Source organism: Stegodyphus dumicola, chromosome 9 (genome assembly GCF_044657685.1).
Source record: "Stegodyphus dumicola isolate Sdum_Otavi_A_Nest chromosome 9, ASM4465768v1".
Classification (NCBI taxonomy): Eukaryota; Metazoa; Arthropoda; class Arachnida; order Araneae; family Eresidae; genus Stegodyphus; species Stegodyphus dumicola.
In genome coordinates, this window is record NC_140776.1 from 100,607,412 (window position 1) to 100,629,453 (window position 22,042).

Sequence of the window (22,042 nt, forward strand, 5' to 3'; positions counted from 1 at the left end):
AAATCACGAAAATTAGAAATTTTCACCGGTAAATAACTATTATTTAGCTGAATCTCTATAAGGTATGGTCGAATATATGGTCCGAATATGTTATTTAAATTCTGAATCCGATGTGTTTAAAAGAAACTGTCAGAAATTTTAAATCTGAAATAAAATTTATAAGCATGTTTATACATATTTTAAGATATGTCTACATATTACTTACATGTTTTCCTACTGCAGTATTAAAGTTACAACCGATAAAATAAATATAAATAAATAATATAATAAATAACTAAATAAATAAAAATAAAAAAAAATCTGAAAGTTTTCAGATTTTAAATTACTTCCAAAGGGGCAGTTTTTTAACATTTTGTGTGTTACCTTTATTTATTAAATATCAAGTTCTTTGCACTTAAACCATAAAACTCATTTCAAGAGCAGTATCGCAAAATAATTTTAAAATAAGCATATCTTTAGAATTTCCGATACACAGTCTTACGTTCTGGGGATAAAAATGTTTTTTTCTGTACAACGTTGCCATTGCTCGCTTTAAAATCGTTGTGTTTGTTACTCAAAATTTTAAGGACAAAGTATATGTAAATTACCTATAAAGCGGTTATTAATTGGTAGTTTTACCGAAATATCGGTAACTGAAGAAACTAATATAGAAATTGAACAAACTTTCAATTCCTATTAGCACTCAGTTCTTTTTTTTATGCCAGAGATTTACCCCGCTTACTGAGGTTTAAAATTTATTAAAATTCAGATTCAGACTGGAGTTCACTTACGGAAACACTCCGTGTAATTCAAGGGTATTTCTCCCAGAGAGAATATATTTTGTTGGAAATTCTTTTCTTAAACAAATGATCAAATTTAAAATGCATAATAAATAAAATTAAATTTTAAAAATATAAAAAGGAGGGGAAGCAATAGCTGCATCACTTACGAATCTTGGTACGGCAAGGAGAAAGCTACCTCATCACATTTTGTTATTGTGACTTATCTCATTTGTTTGACAGTAACATCATCACAAGCCTACGAAACCCATCGTGGCAAGGAGAGTGCAAGATTGCGTCTGTCGGTGGCAAAAGCCATGAACATCATATAGGTGACAGTTCAGTTCCGCACCCCAATTTTGATGAAGAGTACCATGGAGAGTGGATCCGAGGGTCTCCCATCACTTAACTATTCCACTACCATCAACCTCTCTAGAGGACTTTTGGCTCGCCGCATATTTAGAGTGCCCTCCATACCTCACAGAGAGTATACTTTTACAAATTCATGCCTTCTCCGGAATTCGAACCCGGGTACTTCGTACGGTACTAGCCACTACCCTGCTGGGCGGCTCATCAGATTTTGGCTTCAAAATATCTTTATTCAGCAACTGATATGGTAATAACTGCATAGCACTTGACGAATTTATGTACGAAAAGAAATAACTGTTTCATTACTTTTTGGTTCCAAAATCTTTATTCAGCAACTTTGTGAGGTATATCATTTTTACTAATAGTTATTTTAACTTGTAAGCCTTTTCTGCCATTTCTGATTTTCCTCGCCAGGACGTAATTAAGTTACGGTGAACGAGAGTGTATTTAAATTGAAGTAGCGAAAAGGTTATTGTTTTCGCTATTGAATGCGAACTTTTTTACTTTTAGAAAATGTGCGAATTTTGAATCTCAGCTTCGCGGTTTTGCCGCCGACGTTAATATCATGTGGGTGTTGGTTTCTGAGTTAATCTCCTAGTTTAAATTAATTTGGGTAATCTTGAGCTACTAGGTTACCTTTTAACTTAGTTTTTACCATTACCTTTAAGTTCCTCACTACAAGTGACTCGTGAAATTTTCAGTACGTACGTCAGTGCCATCTGTAAACACTTGAGTTCAATAAAAGGGTCTTTTATACCCTATCCGTCTTGTATTCAGCTACTAGTTTGAGAGATAAGTCACTACACAAACTTCCAGTAGCAGTTTATGCTAGCAAAGAAGACTAGACTGTACAACTTGATACATTAATAACCGCATAGTACTCTCTGTAATAACGTGATTCAGTATGAACCGCATCACACTTACGATAATTATGAAATGCAGTAAATCTGTTTCGGTAGTAACTGCATACCTCTGATGGATTTAGGACTATGCATTTACAGCCTATTAGTCTGATACTGTAACAACAGCATCGCGCTTAGGACAATAACGATACGGTAATAACTACATAGCAGTTACGGTAATAGCCGCATAGAACTTACGAATCTTGCTAAGGAGGACGGAAAACTATCTAATCACTTTCTGGTTACCAAATCTTTATTCACACAGTAATTTTTAATTCACACGGTTCATTTTTAATCATCTGATACGGTAAAAACTACAGCTTGGTAACTGTATTCACCAATAACTTGAGATGTAAAATGAGTAATTATCTGAATATCGAAGTGGTATGAGACCTAATAGGACATTGCACATTTTTTCTATTTCCTGATTCAAAAAATCTAATGACTTTACAGTGGCGCCCGAGCAAAAAGATGATGGATGATAATTCGTCGACACAAAGTTTTGGCAATAGAGTCTCTGCCTTCCCAATGTGGTGTTCCTGCCGGTTCCCAATGTTCCTAAGTGGGTGAGAATGTAAGGTATTCTGTCCCTTCTTACCACATGCTTCGTGGTGTAATTGGAAGTACATCCGGTTAGCAGTCGGGAGATCCGGAGCTCGAATCCTGGCAAGGGTATTTCACAATTTTTCATATTTCCCTCTTGGAAAAACTTACTGACTCGAAAACCTGTTTAAATTTGAAACTTTTTCCAGGATTTTTTTAAACGTAGAAGAGGGCAATTATTTAAAAGTTTACAGAATTACACACCTAACACTATTCTAAGAGGTCCTCAAGGTTACCAGGAGACTATTGTCTATCTAACACAAGAACTGTTGTCTCCAGTATATCTAACTGGCGACAGTTATATCTAACTGCCTACCTTCCAAGTATGGCTGAATGAGGTAAAATGTTTTATTGTTACTTTATACGTGGGAGAAATAACCGCGAAAAAATGATGTTTTAATGAGCATTTTACTTACCCAAATTCAAAAAGTATTTGTCGCCATTGTGTTCTTAAGTGAATTAAGATAAAAAAACTTAAATGCATTTTTGAAAGACACTCCTATGAAAAATAGATTAGAGCTCATTTTTACTGCAACAGATTGTTGTATAGATTCTCTCAGTAGGTGTTCATGTGATTAACAGACAGCACTGAAGTTTGCAATCGAGATCATCAGTAGTTGCAGCATTCGTGCTGCTTTTTTTTTTTTTTTTTTTTTTTTTTTTAGAAAAACTTGTGTTGTACATCTTTAAAATTAATCTTTCCAAAGTTTTTCAAAGTTAAAATGTACAAAAGATTTTTAGATCAGGATTGGATCGATTGGAACGGCTAAAAAAAGACGAAGATTTGAGTTTTCGAATCTTGAAATTTTTCTCGAGATCCTTCGGGTAATAGAATTCAGATGTTTCATATCTACTTCATATTTAGCATTTTGTGTTAACGAATCATCTAACTCTTTTTCTATACATAATTTTATACATAAAATTAAGATTTTTATAAAGTGCCTCAAAGCCTTCATTCTTTATTGATAAATTTTACCAAAATTTATTGCAACCTTTTTTTTAAAGATTTGTAAGTAAGAAACCTCCGGAATTAATAAGTATATATTTCTTTTTCTTTCAGGAAAAATACCGAGTCGTCAGCACTGGTATTCATGCTGTAGAAGTAGAAACAGATTTTGGTTTTTTACAATCAGTCGAACACAAACATCGGAAGACGGCAAATGGACAAAATGAATACCATTTTCTTCCTAACGCTGCGTACAATGTTCCTTGCAGCATTATCGTATGCTGTAAACGAAACCCTTGAAGAAAACAATGAATTATTTCAGGACATACACCCCTCTTTGCATATCTGTCTATCATTTGAATTGGGTCCAGGCGAATATGTTCTGTACCCTAACGGAACAATCTATGTAGAATCGTACAACAAAACTTATAACAAATCCTTCTATATCTTAAAAGACAATAAGGTAACTGTTTGCGTACCTGAAGATCCTTATCCAAATGCAGATTATGAAAACGAAAAAGAACAGGAAAAGGAATACGAATATGAATATAATTTAAAATACCTGTCCCAGATTGGATTGGGCATATCCATAGTATGCTTGGTATTACATCTACTAGTCTTCGTCCTAGTACCTGCTTTACGGAACTTACCGGGTTATAATTTGGCATCTCTTTGTTTTTCTCTTTTTATGTGCTATTTGTTTTCAATATTCACCGACGACGAAAATCTTATCAAAAATCGTAATATGTGCATAGCAACTGCAGTTTTGATCCAGTACTTCTTTATGGCTTCCTTTCTCTGGATGTCAGTGATAGCTTTTGATGTCTATAGAACTCTTCTACAAGCGACTGGAAATTTAAGAGTCTCCAATATGCAGTTCACATTAAAGAAATACGGATTCTACTGCATATTTTCATGGGGAATTTCACTGGTGTTTACCTCTGCGGCTGTAATAGCTGATAATGTAAATGGCATTGATGAGTTGTACAAACCACAGTTTGAAAGACGTTGCTGGTTCCGTAATAAAGAATCTTTGCTAGTATTTTCTGCAGGACCAATTTTTGCTATGATTGTATCTAATCTTATAATTTTTTTTCTAAGTGTGTATACCATATTCTCAAACAGAATGAAAAGCGATGAAAGTAGCAATAACATGCTTCTAAAAAAGCAAGCTTTGTTGTACTTTAGACTAGCCGTTATTATGGGCATCACTTGGTTCGCTAAATTTTTGGCTATTATGGTCAACGTTATATGGCTATGGTATGTTTGCGTTGCACTGAACGTCTTTCAAGGACTGTTCATATTCCTGGCTTTCACCTGCACGAAGAAAGTGAAAAATCATTTAATGTCACGTCTCTTTGGAAAATGGAAAAACTCAGAACCTGCTTTAAATCCGACTTTTCAATCTTATTGCTATTATGCTAACTCTATCGAAAAGGATCTGGATAAGATTGTAGATAGTGACAAACAAAAAACATCTATAGATACTATAGTAATACACATTTGATTAAAGGTATCAAAACTGAGGCCTCGTGATCCTTCTGACACCAAAGATATTTCCTCTTTCGTTATAATGCCATAATTTATGCACAATCTCCATCATAGTTAATTTCATTTACGTACGAATAGAAGCATGTATTTTTATTTATTTTCATTTCAAAATGAATATTAGTATTGCTATGATGTTATTTGTGTTTTTTTAATCATCTTTTCATTTTTTTAAAAATTTTTTGTATATATTATTAAAGATTTGAATTTTGTAAATAATGCAACTCTCATGACTTTTCTGTTAAAATAAAAATAATTTTTCAATTGAATGGTGATCTTCTAAGATCTTATTGGTCTAATTCTGTAATAACTTTGCTTTCCGCTTTGAAGATGTTTGAAAGCGGAATAGGAAAGAATACTGAGGTAAGTAATAGCAATTCACGTAATTTATTGTTAAATACAATTTTGTAAGGTTTTTAAACGCATTAACAAATTTCCTTATTATATTTATTGTCATTTCTACTTTCGATAGTAAAGTCTTGATTGTTATGATTTTTCTATTAAAATGCAGACAGTTTCCAGTGAATTGTGATCTTCTAAGATCTTGTTGATCCAATTCTGTAACTATTTTGGTTTTTAAACTGTGTCCAGATAATTTACGCTACTATCAGCTCTGAAAGTAGAAAAGGCGTAATTAACGTAGTTCACTGAGGTAAGTAACAGCAATTCACGTAATTTTCTGTTGAATAAGGCACTTTTAAGTTTTTATTTTTATTAACCTGTTAGCTTATCATATTTATCTTTACTGCCATTCCTACTTTCGCCGGCTGCTACCAGGATGCAAATTAGCTAAAGTATATAAGAGCATAACTCTTGAAATTATAGTAGAATTTATGACAGCGATTGTTGAACTTCTCCGATCAAGTTCACCCATCTCTTAGATTTATCCAAATTGCCTTTATCCTTTGCTAGCCACGTTTTGCTCGCGTGATTAGACAGCCTGAGCTAGTGGGTTTGGTGTCCTTTTACACTGAAAATAGTTAAAAAAAGATTTCTAAAACTAAACTTCGGAAGATTGATTCGAATTAATTTATTTCGGGAAAAGGAAATTATATATGAATGAGCATACACAAAAAATTGTTTAATTAATTATGCAAATCACACCAATAAAATGAGAAAGAAAGTCAAAAGACTGAGTAGTAAAGTTAATAAAAACATGTTTCTAAGAGAAAAAGGATCGACTTATCTTTTTGAATATTTTGCAAAAGTAATGTTTTCAAAACTGCATTTCAGTTTATTAAAATTTTCATCATTTCAGAAAATGCGAAAGCTCTCGAATTAGCTGGCTGCATAAGAGTTTTCTCCATGTGTAACATGAATGAAAGCCAACTCCCCTTAAAATGTCTCCCACTAAGGCATCCTTAATTTATGAAAATAGTGCTTTGCCATAAGCTGTTAAACAAACAAACTGAAAATGCAAAGCACTGATAAATTTTGCTCATAATTTGATAAGTGTTTTGATAAGACAAGTAATGAATTTTATCATTGATTGTTTGGAATAAAGAATATTATTATTCGAATAAACAGAAAACTTAAATATTAATTAACTATTTCAATCACCCCCTGAAGATCTCGCATATTTAATGAAAAAAAGGTCTACAAAACTATACCCACCATTCCTTTTTCTTATTATAAATAGGCCCATCAGCGGCCGAGCGGTAAATTCGCTGAACACTGCTAGTTTAGTCAAAGGTTTTAATCCCGGCAACTGGGCTGATTGTAATGGGCTTTTTCCCACGTGTAAAGTGTGTACGCACGAAAAATACCTTTAGGCAGATGGCCCTCGTGGGCTTCGCCGTAATCAGCTAAACTAAATGAACTTATTATAATAATTGCGTGTACGCTGAGAAAACCCTTAACAGAAAGAATGCAGTTCTTAATCACATATGATACTCAAAGGACAGAAATATTTCAGCGGAATTGTATTTTACTTTAATTATAAGCGCATTACATTTTAGAGACGATAATTTTTTAAATGTAAAAAAGTGTTTGTATTTCTGTTTATAAAAATAAGCTTTCACCTTAAGCACTGCAAATCAAAATGCAGTACTTTAACATATGCAGTCATAATGCAATACTTTAAACGGGATGAAAATAGAAAGAAAGACACAGTAGATAGCATTCTACAAACAAACGCCACTGTTGGACAATAACCCTTATCCTGAACCAGAATGGATAAGTGCATTTACAGATGGCTTTAGAATGAATAATGGTGATGGTATATTGTAAACTGTTTCCACGGTATGCCCCAGTGGGTCAACACTTTTCAAACTTTGATGCAGAAGTTCATGCGGTCTTTTTGGCTATGTTTAATTTGAAATCTAGAACTGAGATTTTTACAAAGGGCGCCATTTTTGTTAATTCTAAGTCGGCATTAGAGGCGAAAACTCTTCAACATCATTCTGAGTCTCCTCTTGTGTCAAAAATAAAACGAGATATCAGGGAATTAAATAGGAACCTTAAAAATGTAGAATTTCAGTGGATACCATATCATACTGATGAATGAAATGGCATACTGATGAATGAAATGGCAATGAAAATGCAGATCTCTCGGCAAAGAGGGTTATTTATTGAACAGAATTTATCAATTAAATAGAAGGGAGAATACCAGGAATGACTGGAATGAGTTCGGTCGCAGGACAGTTACAGAGGGACTGCTTAACCGAACCTCTCAACGTAACATTCATTGACTAATAGCCAATGCCCTATTTATAAAACAGACACTACCAATAAACAGTACTTATTCGTATGGCCGGACCTTGATCCTAAGTTACAATATAGTGGGGATGTACTCCCATTGAACTGGATGGCCAGGGATCTTATGTCCTGAGCACAACGTTGCTTCGCCTCTAATCACTGAAGATTTTTAAGATTTTAATTGTGACATTTTTATGTTTTAAATTTTATTATTGCAAAGACTTGAATTTCAGTGCTGTAATTTTAAGCGCTTTTAACATTCTGGTGATGTAATTTTAAATTTAATGTTTTGTTTTAGACGAGTGGCCCGACGTAAATAGATTGATGTCTGAATAAAGCCATAAGAAACAACAACAGCAACAAATTTAATATATTGACATTTTTTACCTAAAAAAGGCATATTGAATTTTTTTTACACAAAAATTACTTCATTTCTATATTTTGCTGTGAAATGTAATTTTTTCTATAATTTATTAAATTTAAATTTGAAGTAAATAGATTTTATAGGGCAAACTTTTATCTTCTAATTCGTATGTGTAATCATATTTAGAGAAAGATCAAATTATGAGACATTTTACATATTAAACAGATTCCTTACATGTACTTACACGCCACACATAAACAAGCAAGTCAAGGAAAGGGAAAAAAAATTGTTAAAAAATATGGAGTTGATTTTATACGGTGGGTGGTCTTTCAGGTTATTCAATTCTCCTGTATTCTAGGTATTGGAAAACACTAATCGTTATTTCCATTAACATTGTTAAATTGTTTAATGATGAAAATTTCGTAATAAAGTTTAAACGAATGTGACACTCATCCGAATAGACTACGGAACAAGAGATGAAAACGCTTTGCTATTACAACCCTCTGTGAGTGTATTGTATCTTAGTTTGCGCGACGTTTCGCCACTGACGTGCGTTTCGTTTCCCGAAGGTCACGGTAGTATACGGAAGCATTAGACGGAACGAACAAGTTACAATGAGCGAGAATTTCCCTTTGAAAAACGCAGGTTTTTATATAACTTGTACGAGTATTACGAAATAGACGACGATAACAACATGAGGCTTAGGAGCAACAAAATTCAACTTAGTATCACAGTGCGAGAATCAGTAAACTGGGGCTTACTGTCCTAAGGATACTCAGTGCCAATTTAATTTTTTAAGTAGATCTGACACGTAAGAAATTAGAAAACTCATGGTACTTGACAATCAGGATTTTTGTGTCAGCGAATGAAATTAAACCGTTTATTAAATTAATTATAAAGTTATTCTCTTGTTAATATGAAAAACGATAAAATATTGTTAAGAATTTTGTACGCATATAAATAATTTTAGTTAAATGATATGTGAAAGTGTAGTATTTGTTTTGTGTAATGTAACATGCAAATCCGAAGAAGCGCGAAACTTTGTCGGAAAAGTGAGAATACAGGGGCAAGTGAGAAGGCCGCATAAAGGAAGAAGAAACTGAAGATTAATATGAACAAGGATGTCTCCAGAGCATAAGATGAATATTATTATTATTTAAGTTCCGAATACGTTTTCAATAAGTGTTAATTTGAATTAATAGTTTTAAAAATAATATTAATATGCTGACATTGTTTCAAACGCAGGCCCGAGAGCCTCTCGCACTTAAAATGTAGGGATATTTGAATTTGTTTGAAAAAAAAGGAAGATATTGGTTTTTCTCTTGTTGATTGTACGTAGCCTTTTATTTTGGGCGTTCAATAAAATTTTCATGCGGTGTTCCATCATTAGAGTTTTCATTGGAGTTCAACACCACACCGTTGAAGCATTAACACCACAGTATTTAACGTTGAGTAAATGGCTATCTCGTTAAATTGTCGAGATAACGCTAAGATAGCGATGGTTTTGGCGACTAATTTTTGTCCCTGTATTTGGCAAGAAATCGCGAAAGTCACCAAACTTGGCAACCATTAAGCGATATATTTGTTCGATTCTTTTATAACTATAATGTGAATTGTAATTGAATAACTAATTTATCCTCTATGTAATTGTAACTATATCTGGCCCTCACGTGCCTTCCGGTAATTTCGAGACGTAAAAGGCAGCAGAAATTTCTACGCGGCCAACGGAAAACTATATAAGACGGGGAAAGGGTATAGCTTAGCTTAAGTTCGGAACACTGAGAGATCTTAGTGTGTGCTTCGCTCTTTAGATCCGCTTTGAAATGCGGTGTGTTTAACGTTCTTAGTTGTTTGAAGTGTAACTTCTGATTGTACTCTGTGATACTGTGAGGAGCTGTGCGAGTATTTTTGTCAAAAGTTCGAGAATTGTAAAGTATTTCTTTTGGAGAAAATACATTTTATCAAGCTATCATCGGTTCTGTGTAATAGTCAATCTATTACGAACTCGAAAGCGTGCAAAAATACCCTATTTTATAATAATAAAAAATGAGATTCAATGACATTAATACAATACCTTAGCCAGAGGTTTTGCAGGCCGAACGATCCCTGAGGATTTCGCTTGGGTCGGTCCCTGAAATGGCTTTCCATCTCAATACACAAGGAACTATCTAAAAATTGTCAAATTGCGATATGGAAAAATAAATTAAAACTGTATGTTTATTTTTGAAGTTAAATTAAATTCCATCATTTAAAGATATACCATTGTTTTACTTGCTTTCCTATTCGAGAAACTATCGATGACGTTGTAGAGGCCATCAGTGATCCACCTATTGTTATGCAGACAGTATAATTCATTTCTTAAATGCTAAATATATATTTGTAGGTCTTTACTACAAACTACGTACTTTTTACTTCGTATTTTTTAGTGATTACGTAATTTTAATGATTACTTTTTAATGATTTTTTAACTCTTCTCATAGCTAAAAGCAATTGAGGAGAAAGTTTAGAGAAGTATTACAACTTTTAGAAGTTTGTTCTGGTGGTTGTATTTTAGAATAACCTGCAAAAGTTCAAACAAACCATTCTTCTACGTATCAACTTCATTTTACAAAGCAATAACGAACATAAAGCCCCGAATTTTTTGAAGAGCTTTATATTCTACGTAGGAATGTTTTTCTGAGGAATTCGTTCTTGTTAATCTCATCGTGATCTGTAATGTAATATTTTTCATAGAAAAAGAAGGTATAACAAAAACATTTAGATGTTGAAATTTTGGAGTTATTTCTTTGATTACTTTATCTAAAGAAAAGGTAAGGATAAAAACCATTTTTCCTCTCAATGTAATTTTATATGGCAATTCAGGATAATGTTATTCTTTATTTGCCTCAATGATCCATATATATAGACCCTTTAAAATAATGTTATGCATGGGACATGCTTTCCTATAAAATGTGACGCTTAGTGCGAATCGCCACCATTAGCTATGCCAATTTATAATAAACATAATCTTTACTTAAATAATGCTTTCAGAAGATAACGTAACAATGACAATAATACTGTTGCATGCGCACAGATTCACTGTGGATTGAATGCACGCAGAACCGATGAGATATTAATTAATAAAATCTGTTTTCCCAAAGGAAACACTTCACAGTTCTGGAAGTTTCCACAAAAGCACTAGTACAGATCTTCTCAATATCACAGAACACAATCAGTAGTCCACTTCAAAATACTCAAAACATTATACACAATCAATGCAAAGGGCATCTAAAAGGCGAAGCTAGTACGGAGATATCAATACTCCGAAAACAGCTCTGAGCTAAAAATTGAGAACTGATGCTCTCTGAGCATTAATATAGTTTTCACCCGGCTTAGAAATCTTTAATATCTTCCATTTCTTGAAATCACTGGAAGACACATACGGTTAAAGTTACATATAAGGGCCTGATACGGTTATATTACATATAGAGATCAATTAGAGTTATTCAGTTGTAGAAACATTAGGTTATTTTTAAAGCAGGAGAAATGAAAAATGAGCAACGCCATCGCCGGGACTCGAACCACGGGCCTCTCGAAATATGCGCCGAGTGTGCTGACCACTACACTACGAAGGCATGATAAGAAGGCGGGAGAAATATCTTATACAGTGGTACCTCGATATACGAGTGCCCTAATATACAAGTGTTTTGAGATAAGAGCCGCCGAGCGAGCGATATTTTGCTTTGAAATGAGAGCGAGATTTGAGGTACGAGGAATTGCACACTATACTGCTGCACACGATCGCAACATACGCGCGTATGTTGGTGTCGTGTGCAGCGTCTAACAGTTTCTCCCACCTCAGACTAGACTTGTTTCTCTAGGAAAATCCATGGGTCTGGAGGTGGATGAGAGAGATGAGAACGAACTCGTCGAGGAACAGTCTCAGGAGTTGACAACCGAGAAGTTACACGATCTATATTCGCAGCAGCATACGGTGGTTCAATGAAAAATTAGTTTTGAAGAGGAGCCAGAGACGGAGGATGTTATCTCTACAAGAGATATAAAGGAGATCTTGGGAATGTGGGAGAAAGTTGTAGAGTTTGTGGATAAAAATCACCCCGAAAAAGTTGCAACTGGTCGTGCATCGGAGTTGTTCAACGAAACTTGCCTAACTCATTTCTGAAATATCCTGAAAGGGAGGAGGAAACAAACCTCCTTGGACAGTTTTTTTAAACGATCTGCAGGTGAAAATGAGCAAAGCGTGACGAAAGAAGCGAAGACCAGTGACGAAAATTAAGCGCTTCCGTAAGCACTTCACTTTTTCTTTTATAAATGTTTTTATAGAATATGTATTTGTTATTTATAAATAAATTTTCTTCTTGTAAATACATTTTTCTTATTCAAAAACACTTAACAAAAACAACTGAGGTGGTGTTTTGGGAGCTGAAACGGATTAATGGCATTTCAATTACTTTCAATGGGGAAAATTGCTTTGAGATACGAGCAATTTGACATACGAGCAACGTTACGGAACGAATTATTAAACTCGTATGTCGAGGTACCACTGTACAGTTAAGGTATCAAATAACAGTTATACAAGGACTGGATCCAAATGTCGCCAAATGGTCGATAAGTTTATCTACTTTTGGCGAATTCTTGTCAGAATCCAAGCCAGCTTGGCGATATCTTGCCATTTCAGTAAGATAGTAATTTACCTCAATGTTAAATAGACTTACTCCTGTAACCTGATTTTTCAAGCATTTCATGTTACATCATGCAAAAGATATTAAAATTTCACATGAAATTCCAATAAAGTTATTTTCATATGTACAAAATTCGTAAGAACACGTCATGTAAGTTAATAACATTATATCATATTATTTACCATGGTACATAAATGGAAACGTTCATTAAAATTAAAAAAATCACGGGTTTATAATAGTGATATTTATAATTATTAAGTACTTTCTCCTAGTATTATCCAATAATGTTTTACAGAAAAAAATATTTAATCTTAATGATACTTCCTTAGCCTTTCAAGCTGAAATATTTGCAATAAAGAAAGATTTAAACTGGATAATCACTAATCTAGAAATTTTTTAATGACACTATTAAAGATTTAATGAAAAATGAAGTGTTTCGCAAGCTTTATTTTGTACCAATAGCATGCGAATTATTTAAAATTTAGCATGTATTTATTTTAAGGTTAAAATTTTAAGGTTAAAATTTATTTAGCTTATATAAGAAAATAAACTAATGTAAAATTATTTTGGATTGGTGGTAATAAATTGGCTGACTCGTTTAAGGGGACGGTGGACTTTAAAAATTATTTTTTTAAGTTTTCATTTTTTCAACAAGAAATTTTATACATGTACATCTTATAGCATCAGTAAACAAAATATATGCTCAGAATTTCAATTTATTTTAAATTAAAAATTTTTAAAGCAATTAATTAATTATTTTAATTAAAAATTTAAAATGCTCCATGCGCTCTAATTTTTAATATTTTTTCCTAATGTTTGCTTTATGTTACTTATAAAGGCTTGGTAAAAGTATTTGTGTATCCGTTATTGAATATGATGGATAAGAAATTTTTAAAGGCTATTTTTGTGAACTTAAACCCAATTTTCGAAAAAATTTCACCTTTTGTTAAAGGTTTTCACAAGTTTAAACTTCTTAATAACCTCATATCAAAAAATGCATACACAGATCTACTGTAACATATAACAATATAGTTTCTTCCAAATATCATCCATTTTTAACTAAAAATGAGACGCATGGAGCATTTTCAAAACACACAAATAGCGAAAAAATTTGTTTTGAGAAAAATGAATTTAAAGTTTTCCTTCAAACTTACCTTTAATACATGGTCATGAGAAACAGCAAATTAACTTTGAATATAAATTTGTAAACATTCGATAACATTTTTGTAAGATTTAACTATTTTTAATCTCATAATATTAAATATGACAAAAATAAACATATGACAAATTGCTAGGTGATTCGAAGTTATACAGGTAAAAACAATTTATGCCGTATGCCCAATGAAATTTTTAAAAATCACCCGCACCATATGTTTTACCTTCATTTGCTACTATTGCATTATCGTTTAGTGATTTACAATATTTTTTACTATTTCTGTGTTTTTTCCATGCAGGTAAACTTCTCTTTTTACTTTGTTTCAAGCGACGCTGATCACGCTTTTTTGCAATGAGTAAGGAAAACGAGTTCACTTCTTCCTGTTCTACGGCTTATGGCATTTACACAACCAAAGTTAAATTCATTAATTGTTGATAATACTGACATTTCTAGCCTTTTTTTAGAAATAAACACTTCTTTAGGCCAATTGTTCCAAATTAAACTATGGATACTTTCATTAGCATTTTGTGTTTTACCAGAAATGCATCTGGACAGCAATTCTGTGCTAGCTAGCCTTTGATAAATTGGCAAGATTTGAGAAAGAACACTTTCAGATACTTTAGTTTTCATGGCTTTATGTGCTTTCGGCTGCTCTTCATTTGCTACTGCACGTTGATAAAAACACCATGACAACGTACCGGTAGGACATTTCGAATGTTTTGGTGAGACATCAGTAGATGAACAGTGTAGTAAGCTTGCATAAATTGCAGATTTCATTTTGTCTATATCCGGTATGTTATCTTTTATGGCCTTTATGTAATAGTTTGTTAACTTTAAAATTGTAGTTTCCTTCAGATTACCTTCTTTTCGTCCACCGATACATATACCTCTGGAACGCAGCTCTTTAACTTTATTGCGCAATCCTGCCCCTAAACGTTTTGCCACATGATTGATACATTCTTCTTTACTAATTTTTACGTCATTACCATAAAGATTCAGAGTTAATAAATGTTGATATGTTTTCGCATCCCCATCAGAAAGTATCCCAACATATCGCATATTACATGTACTGATGGACCGTTTCCATAAAATTTCTGCGGCTTTCATTTCCATAGCATTAGACGAACCAGAAAAATTTTTGGAACACTCTGGTTTGTGGCTTTCAAACCATATATGAAATTCCGCACTGTCAGCACCCATATCTCTTTTCGCGCATACACATTCAGGACAATATTTTGACAGAATTTCATAGTCGATAACTAACCCAGTCAAGACATCTACGACGATACCTATTTCATACAGTGACGTATGCCCACGTTTTTGCCATGTGCCATCATACGACACTGTGATATCTATACACTCATCATTATTTATATTAATTAATTTTTTATGCTTGTTTCGAACAATATTTCGAGAAAACTGAAGGAAATCACCTTTTAGTTTCCCCTTTTCTTCAGACAAACTGTGTAAACATTTAGCAAATGTCTTTTTGTCCATAGCATGAATTCCCATAATCATGGAAAACACTTCTAAGGCGGCGTGGCCTTTGCCTATTTTCAAAAATGCTTCGACAAGTTTCGTATTCACATCAAATGTATTTGACCGTTTTACCCGCTCACTTGAAAATGTTGAACTAAATATTTTATCACAGTTTTTACAAACTAATTCAAGTTTTGTAGAATATCCATATATTCCTTTCGAAACAATATCTAAAGAATTGGTTGAGCACTCGTCACACTTTATATTACATAGCAATGGATTCCACATTTTACGATTTATCAAAATATATGAATCATCATTTCGGTTATCACCACAGTCAGACGTTCGTAATAAACTTTCATTCAGTTTCTTTACACTGGCACTTATTGAAGTACTCGCTTCAACTATAGAACTTTCAGAAAAAAATTGTTTGTTTATTTTTGGAAGAAACTTCTTCACTGTTCAATGTCACGTCATTTTCCGAATGAGCTGCCCATCGTTTTTCAATTTTGCTGACAGCTGCAAGTTTTTTCTTCGATGGTCGCCCTTTAGGCTTACGGTAACGACGACTTATGGCATGCATAATGTACTACAATAAATATATATATATATATATATATATATATATATATATATACTTTTACGCAAGAGGTTATAAATTAATCTGAAGTTCTTCCAGTCCAAGAAACTCAGTTATAAACAGTCCTGCAAAATGTAGTTGTATAAAACACAGCAAAACACTTTTAGCAAAAGAACTAAGGAAAATAGCGAGGAACACTTTTAAACTGTAAACAGTGAAATGGCAGTTACAGTTAAAACGTTATATTGCCAGGTTTATAAAGAATTAAATATGTAAGTATATAAATATCAGCAAATAACTGTTGAAACATATTTGTTTACATTTTCGCCAAAATTTAAAGGGCAAAGTTTATGTTGTTTACACATTTTAAATGCTTGTAACTTCGTTAAAAATTAGAATATTTGAATTCGGTTTTTTACATACGATGCAGTTAAGTATATGTAATACAACGAGAGTAAAAAAAAAATTTCAATATTTTGGTCGATTTTTAGCTTTTTCAAAGTCCACGGTCCCCTTAACAAATTAGCAACTCTTTTGAACAATATCGTTATTACCATTCCCTTTCCAGAGATAGTCATCGGAAATGTGTTCAGGAAAGACATAAATGAAAAATGGCAAAAATAATGGATGATGGAGATAAAGGAAGGAAAGTGTATAACGCATTAATACAAAAAAGATTACTATATTACAAGATCTGCTCTTGTGTAACGTCACTGACTTCTAGTCTACTCAAAGCAACTACTCTCTTTATCTCTTCTTTTTAGCGCTTCTGTAAGTAAGTGATGTCAAAGTTGGAAAGAGTCTAACCAAGGTTAGTAGACAGATAAATTTGTGCTCTTCCTAATGCTTGAATTTAATGGCGTCACTTGGCTTACAGAAGAAACGGTTACAATTAGTTCTCTGAGGGACTAGTTGCTTTGAGGCAGAGTGTGAGTCATTGATGTCACACGCTCAAAGATTTCAAAGATTTCTTGGTCGGGAAGAGCAAACCTTGAGGCTAACCTTGAAACCAGTTTCAGAATCGGTTTTAATCAGACTTTTGTTTTGATCAGGCTATAACAGATCATGGAACATTTCAATAATATGTAAATCGTTTCTTCACGGTGAATGTACAATGCAAATGTCGATAACTAAACGCGGAGGTAATCATTATATTTGGGAATGTCTAATCACATTGGTATTTAGAAGAAAGTTATTCAATAAAATCTCTTCATAGTATTAGTATACATGATAGATTAATGAAGCTGCTTACAAAACTAGATGATATTATAATGCATTTGTAATAATGAAATACTAACTTCTAATGTTATTTTGCTGTAAAATATTTTATAGAATGTGTTTTGCAAAGTTTTGTTTGTTTAGGTGTCGCAGTTGTTTTTATTATATTTTTTTTACAATTTTATTTTCGTCAGTATATGCCGATTCTAAGTGTCATTATTATTATGATGCCTTTCTTAGTGGTAAGATTTATAGTAAATGCTGCTATTTTTATGTTACTAATTTGGCATTTTGGTGATGACATTGCAGTTTTTTCCCTCAATGGACACGTTTTATATTATTTTTTGAGCAAATGACCTTTTTGTTTTGCCTCAATGACTAAGTTCTAGATTTTAGAGGCGAAAGCTTTAATTTTAGCTAATTAGTTAACGTTACTACCCTAAGAGTTACTTTCTAAATGCTGATGAACTATAGCCCTGCCTATAAACAACTTACACAAGTATACAGATTAAAATTGAATACACTTAACTCCACGTATGAGTTACAACTAAAGCCAGCATTCTAAAACAAAAGAGTTAGATTACTTATTGACGATAACTCATAACAACAGGCCACTTTCGTTGAAATATGCAAATATCGAACTCAAATTCTCTAAAGCAAGACACATGATTTTAGCCTTACCTAATCATCATGGGCGGAGGCATATGTCAAGCTTGCCAATGAGATTATATTCAACTTTCAAGCAATGCTTCCAAACAGACTAGCGCTTGCAAATACAGAAGTAAGGCGTCTCATCGAAAACAAAGCATGAGTGGCAGTTAATCTTAGCTAGATTTTAAACTCGCTTACGCATGCCTTAATTTACATTAACTTACTAATTTTTTTACGAATGGCGGGCACTCAGCCGACTTCGGCTTGGCCACCACTAAGTCCAGAAGTATGTGTCACTTTATTATGGAGGCACCTAATAGGACGGCCAACTTTGCCGCCTATGAAGGGACGAACTATGAAGGACGATCAACCATGCCTTCTTCGGGATTTGAACCCGGCCCCTTTGGTATCGCAGTCCGCTCCCCTAACCACTACACCGTCTAGGCAGCAACTTGCTACTATAAAGTGATAATATTTGTATTCTTACCAGAAATTGGAAATGAAGATTCATGAAAAAATGGTTACGATTTCCGAAATATTTTGAAAGAAACTAATAAAAATTACATACTTGGTATTGAAAGCCACCAAAAAGATATGTGGTTAAAACGAACTGCCTAAATCAAGGATATTTAGAAATTAAAAAAACTTGTTAAATTATCTGAAAATTTAATATTTTCTAACTTATCAATTTCGTCCAAAATATCTTGATTTTACCTACTGATGTTTCGGTTCGAAATGGCAAAACATTCTTCAACGCTAACACTACTGCAAATTACTAATATTAGATTATGTTGCTGTTGATGTTTCAAACGGCAGGGTATTTGCAAATTAATACAAGAGACGGGAATGGCGAAAAGTCATAGGCCATTTATCTATCTCATCACCGTGAACGTTACCCACAGCAGACCACCGAATTCACTAGTGAAAACGCCAGATTCTGTTCGCTTTGATAGTAAACATTCTGGGGGATGCATTTAAGGGTCCCTTATTGACAAACCACTCGAGAGGATTTTGAGGTCTCTAGTATTTTAAGTGTCCGATGCCACGCACACATCATGCACGTTCAAACATCCAAGAATTCTAAGGAATTGGATCCTGGGTCTAAAGATACAGAAGCCAGCATTGTTAACCCCTATATCGTTCAGGACACCTACTTATTGTTACAGCTGCTGGATAATGATCATTAAAAAACGCAAAAACAAAAATCGATTTATACATTGGATCGTCAGACAGCAGTCGACAGAAAATTTAACAAGAGGTTTGATTTTCAAATACAGTTTTACTGCTTGTTTTTCTGTGTAAATCTGTCATAATATATAAAGAAAGTGAAACATAAATTTCCGAAAGACGTATTAGCAAGACCGATGAAAAAAAAAAACATAATAAAAGTGGTTATAATAATCAGTTCTACAAGAAATGAACTGAAGGAGAAACAAAGAATTAACAGAATAGCAGCCAGGGAAGAGCACTTTTCCAGTCTATAAAATTAAAGATTAATTTCCCGATGGCGCTTCTGACCTTGTTTGCTTCTCCATGATCGCCACGAAGTTTCTTAAAAGTGAACAGAATTTCGTAAATATTTAACAACCGGTTTGGAAGATGCTTCGTCATGATATTGCCCGACGAAGGTTAACGGGAACCCCAGTAACATTACCGTTCGGTGATGTTTAGGAGAATCATATCTGAGAGAGATTTGTAAAGTGTTTAGGTACCTTGCTTGAAGATTTTAAATTGTAGAAAAATCTTGTATCATTACCCTGACTAGCACGTAACCACTGGTAACTAGTAAGTAAGCATGTTTATAATTTATAAGAGACAAACACTGAAGAGTTATCTTTTAACTTAATATTAATATGCTGCTCATCATTATTATCAAAAGTAACATTAAAATTTGCGTAAAATTATATCGGAATTGTTATATCATAAGACGATACATGTAATGCTTAAGATTTCTCGACAGTTTTTATTTCTATAAAAAAAATTTGCATTTATTGGGAAATTTATTTATTATGATTTTATATTTATTTTTTATGTTATGTGTAATTAAGATTAGTCTGATTTTTTGAAAATTGTTACTTTAATAATCAGACGCAAATTTTATAATATTTTTATACTTAAATATTCATCTCATTTATTTAAACAAAACTTATTAGTCTGTACATTTGTTAAGTGGAAGGCTTAAGAAGTAAGTAGATGCTGCTATTTTTAAGAAGAAGGAGTAAGTAAAAGGATAATAAAGAAGCAGTTAATTAAAGAACTTTTAACTGATTATTTTAATATTACAGTGATCTCCGACACAAATTGCATCCGGGCTAAAGGCACGATCTGAAAGCAGTCTGATGGACTAGAACACATTTTAACGAAATTAAAAAACATTCTTAATAAACAAAATTATGCAATAAAAGGAATTTGCGAATAATAGAAAATTATGCTATCCGTCGACTTTCTGTGAAGAAAGTTGATATTGATACATTTATGAAATCATATTTTTATGCTGAGAAAAAAATGACTGAAAATTATTATGAACTGCCAGCTTTTGCAGATGGAGGTAACCTTAAATGTGTTACTAGATTTAAAAAAATTACTAATTTTATACAACTGTCAGGTAGCTGGGGAGCGAGAAACGTGAGAAAATTAGCTACATCCTCACTGAGATTCGAACTCAAGATCTTTCGATTGGTAGCCGAAATGCTGCCGGTTATACCCGATTGCACGCAGTGGAGAAGACAAAATTTCCTTACATTCTTCCCTACTTAAAGAGCGACTAAGAAGATAGAAATAAAACCCAAAATCCAGGTGGTGAAATGATCGTCCACATCTTAGTCACTTGTAGAATCTATTAGGCCTTTCGAAATAATAAATGCTAAATATCAGTTGTAACCTTGCTTAGCTTCAAACACCAAATCTTTCAACTACAACTTAAACACGCTACCAATTATAGCATGAGAGCACACACTTGGGAAGACGAAAATTGCTTACAACTTCCTGTGAAGCAGCGATGGATTTTAAAGCGGTGGGGGACAGCAAGAACGAGACACCATAATTAAATAAAACTATTACATTTTTATCGCATAAATATGCTACATATTGTAATGTTTTCGTTTACATGGCTTTTTAGATTGTTTTTTAAATTCTTAGTACTATGCTGAAACAGGTTGTAGAAAATATATACTCAAGAACTATGAACTCAGAACTCGTTTCAAGCACAAGAGAATGCCAAACTTTCAAATATTTTCCCAAACAAAGACTTTTGCAAATTTCTGTCTTCTTTGTTTGGCACAAACCATCAGCATTTCAGTGAATCAATCGAATTTCAGAAGACTCTGTGTTCCGTCGTTGTGACGAATTTTCGTTACCCAAAATGCGCCAAGAGAACTAACACTTTGCATCGCGAACTGAACACGTAATACTTAAAACCAGACCCAAAATCATTATTCTTTAAAGAGTGCTTTCATACTGTAGTCTCTTTCCTAAACAGCTGATCACATTTCATCAAAGAGATAGATGGAAATTGTACAATATCACCTTCATGTGCAACACCATTTTCAACTGTAGTGAAACATGTCAAAAATATGATGAATAAAAATGATAAAGTTAAACAATTGAAAAAAATCAAAGAAAAGTATCATGGACACTCGTTCGATAGAATTTTTGATTCTACTAGAGGACATGCTGTTGCAGCTTTACATTTAAATAAAATGGGAACGCTATACACGAAATCCAAACTTTGCTTAATTAAAAGGCTGATAACCTTAGTGATTATTTAAGCAATTTTATTAGAAATAAGAATCAACATTAAGTTAAACTATTAACAATGACTAGTGCGTCTCCAACGATTCCGAGTGATCAAAAGCTGCAATAACTATGTGATATTTTGAGCAAGATTTCAGTTCCTCAACTGATGCTTTCCTGATGGCGCATGCAGTGTGCATTTAATCATGTCAAATTTGGCACCTAATGCCAGTTGTCCTATATGTCAAAACGAAGCTTTAAATAGGCGGGTCAGGATTGTTTAGCGAGGTACTTATGCAGATTTGGATCCCTTCACTAGCCATACTTTCACTAGTCAAGCTTGACTTTTGTTTTCAG

The 22,042-nt window shown here is 33.2% G+C and overlaps 2 protein-coding genes across 4 annotated transcripts in view; both read left to right on the forward strand.

Annotated features, from left to right (window-relative positions):
- Positions 1–5,395, forward strand: part of LOC118198588 (G protein-coupled receptor Mth2-like) — a 40,652-nt gene extending 35,257 nt beyond the window's left edge. For all 3 annotated transcript variants that reach the window (XM_035370310.2, XM_035370302.2, XM_035370318.2), the window contains exon 2: positions 3,693–5,395. In XM_035370310.2, coding sequence (XP_035226201.1) covers positions 3,793–5,085 — 1,293 coding nt within the window. In that variant the 5' untranslated portion in view covers positions 3,693–3,792 and the 3' untranslated portion in view covers positions 5,086–5,395. The remainder of the gene's footprint in view (positions 1–3,692) is intronic.
- The window catches only part of LOC118198487 (uncharacterized), a 180,393-nt gene that overhangs the window by 98,746 nt on the left and 59,605 nt on the right, over positions 1–22,042 (forward strand). The window lies entirely within an intron of this gene.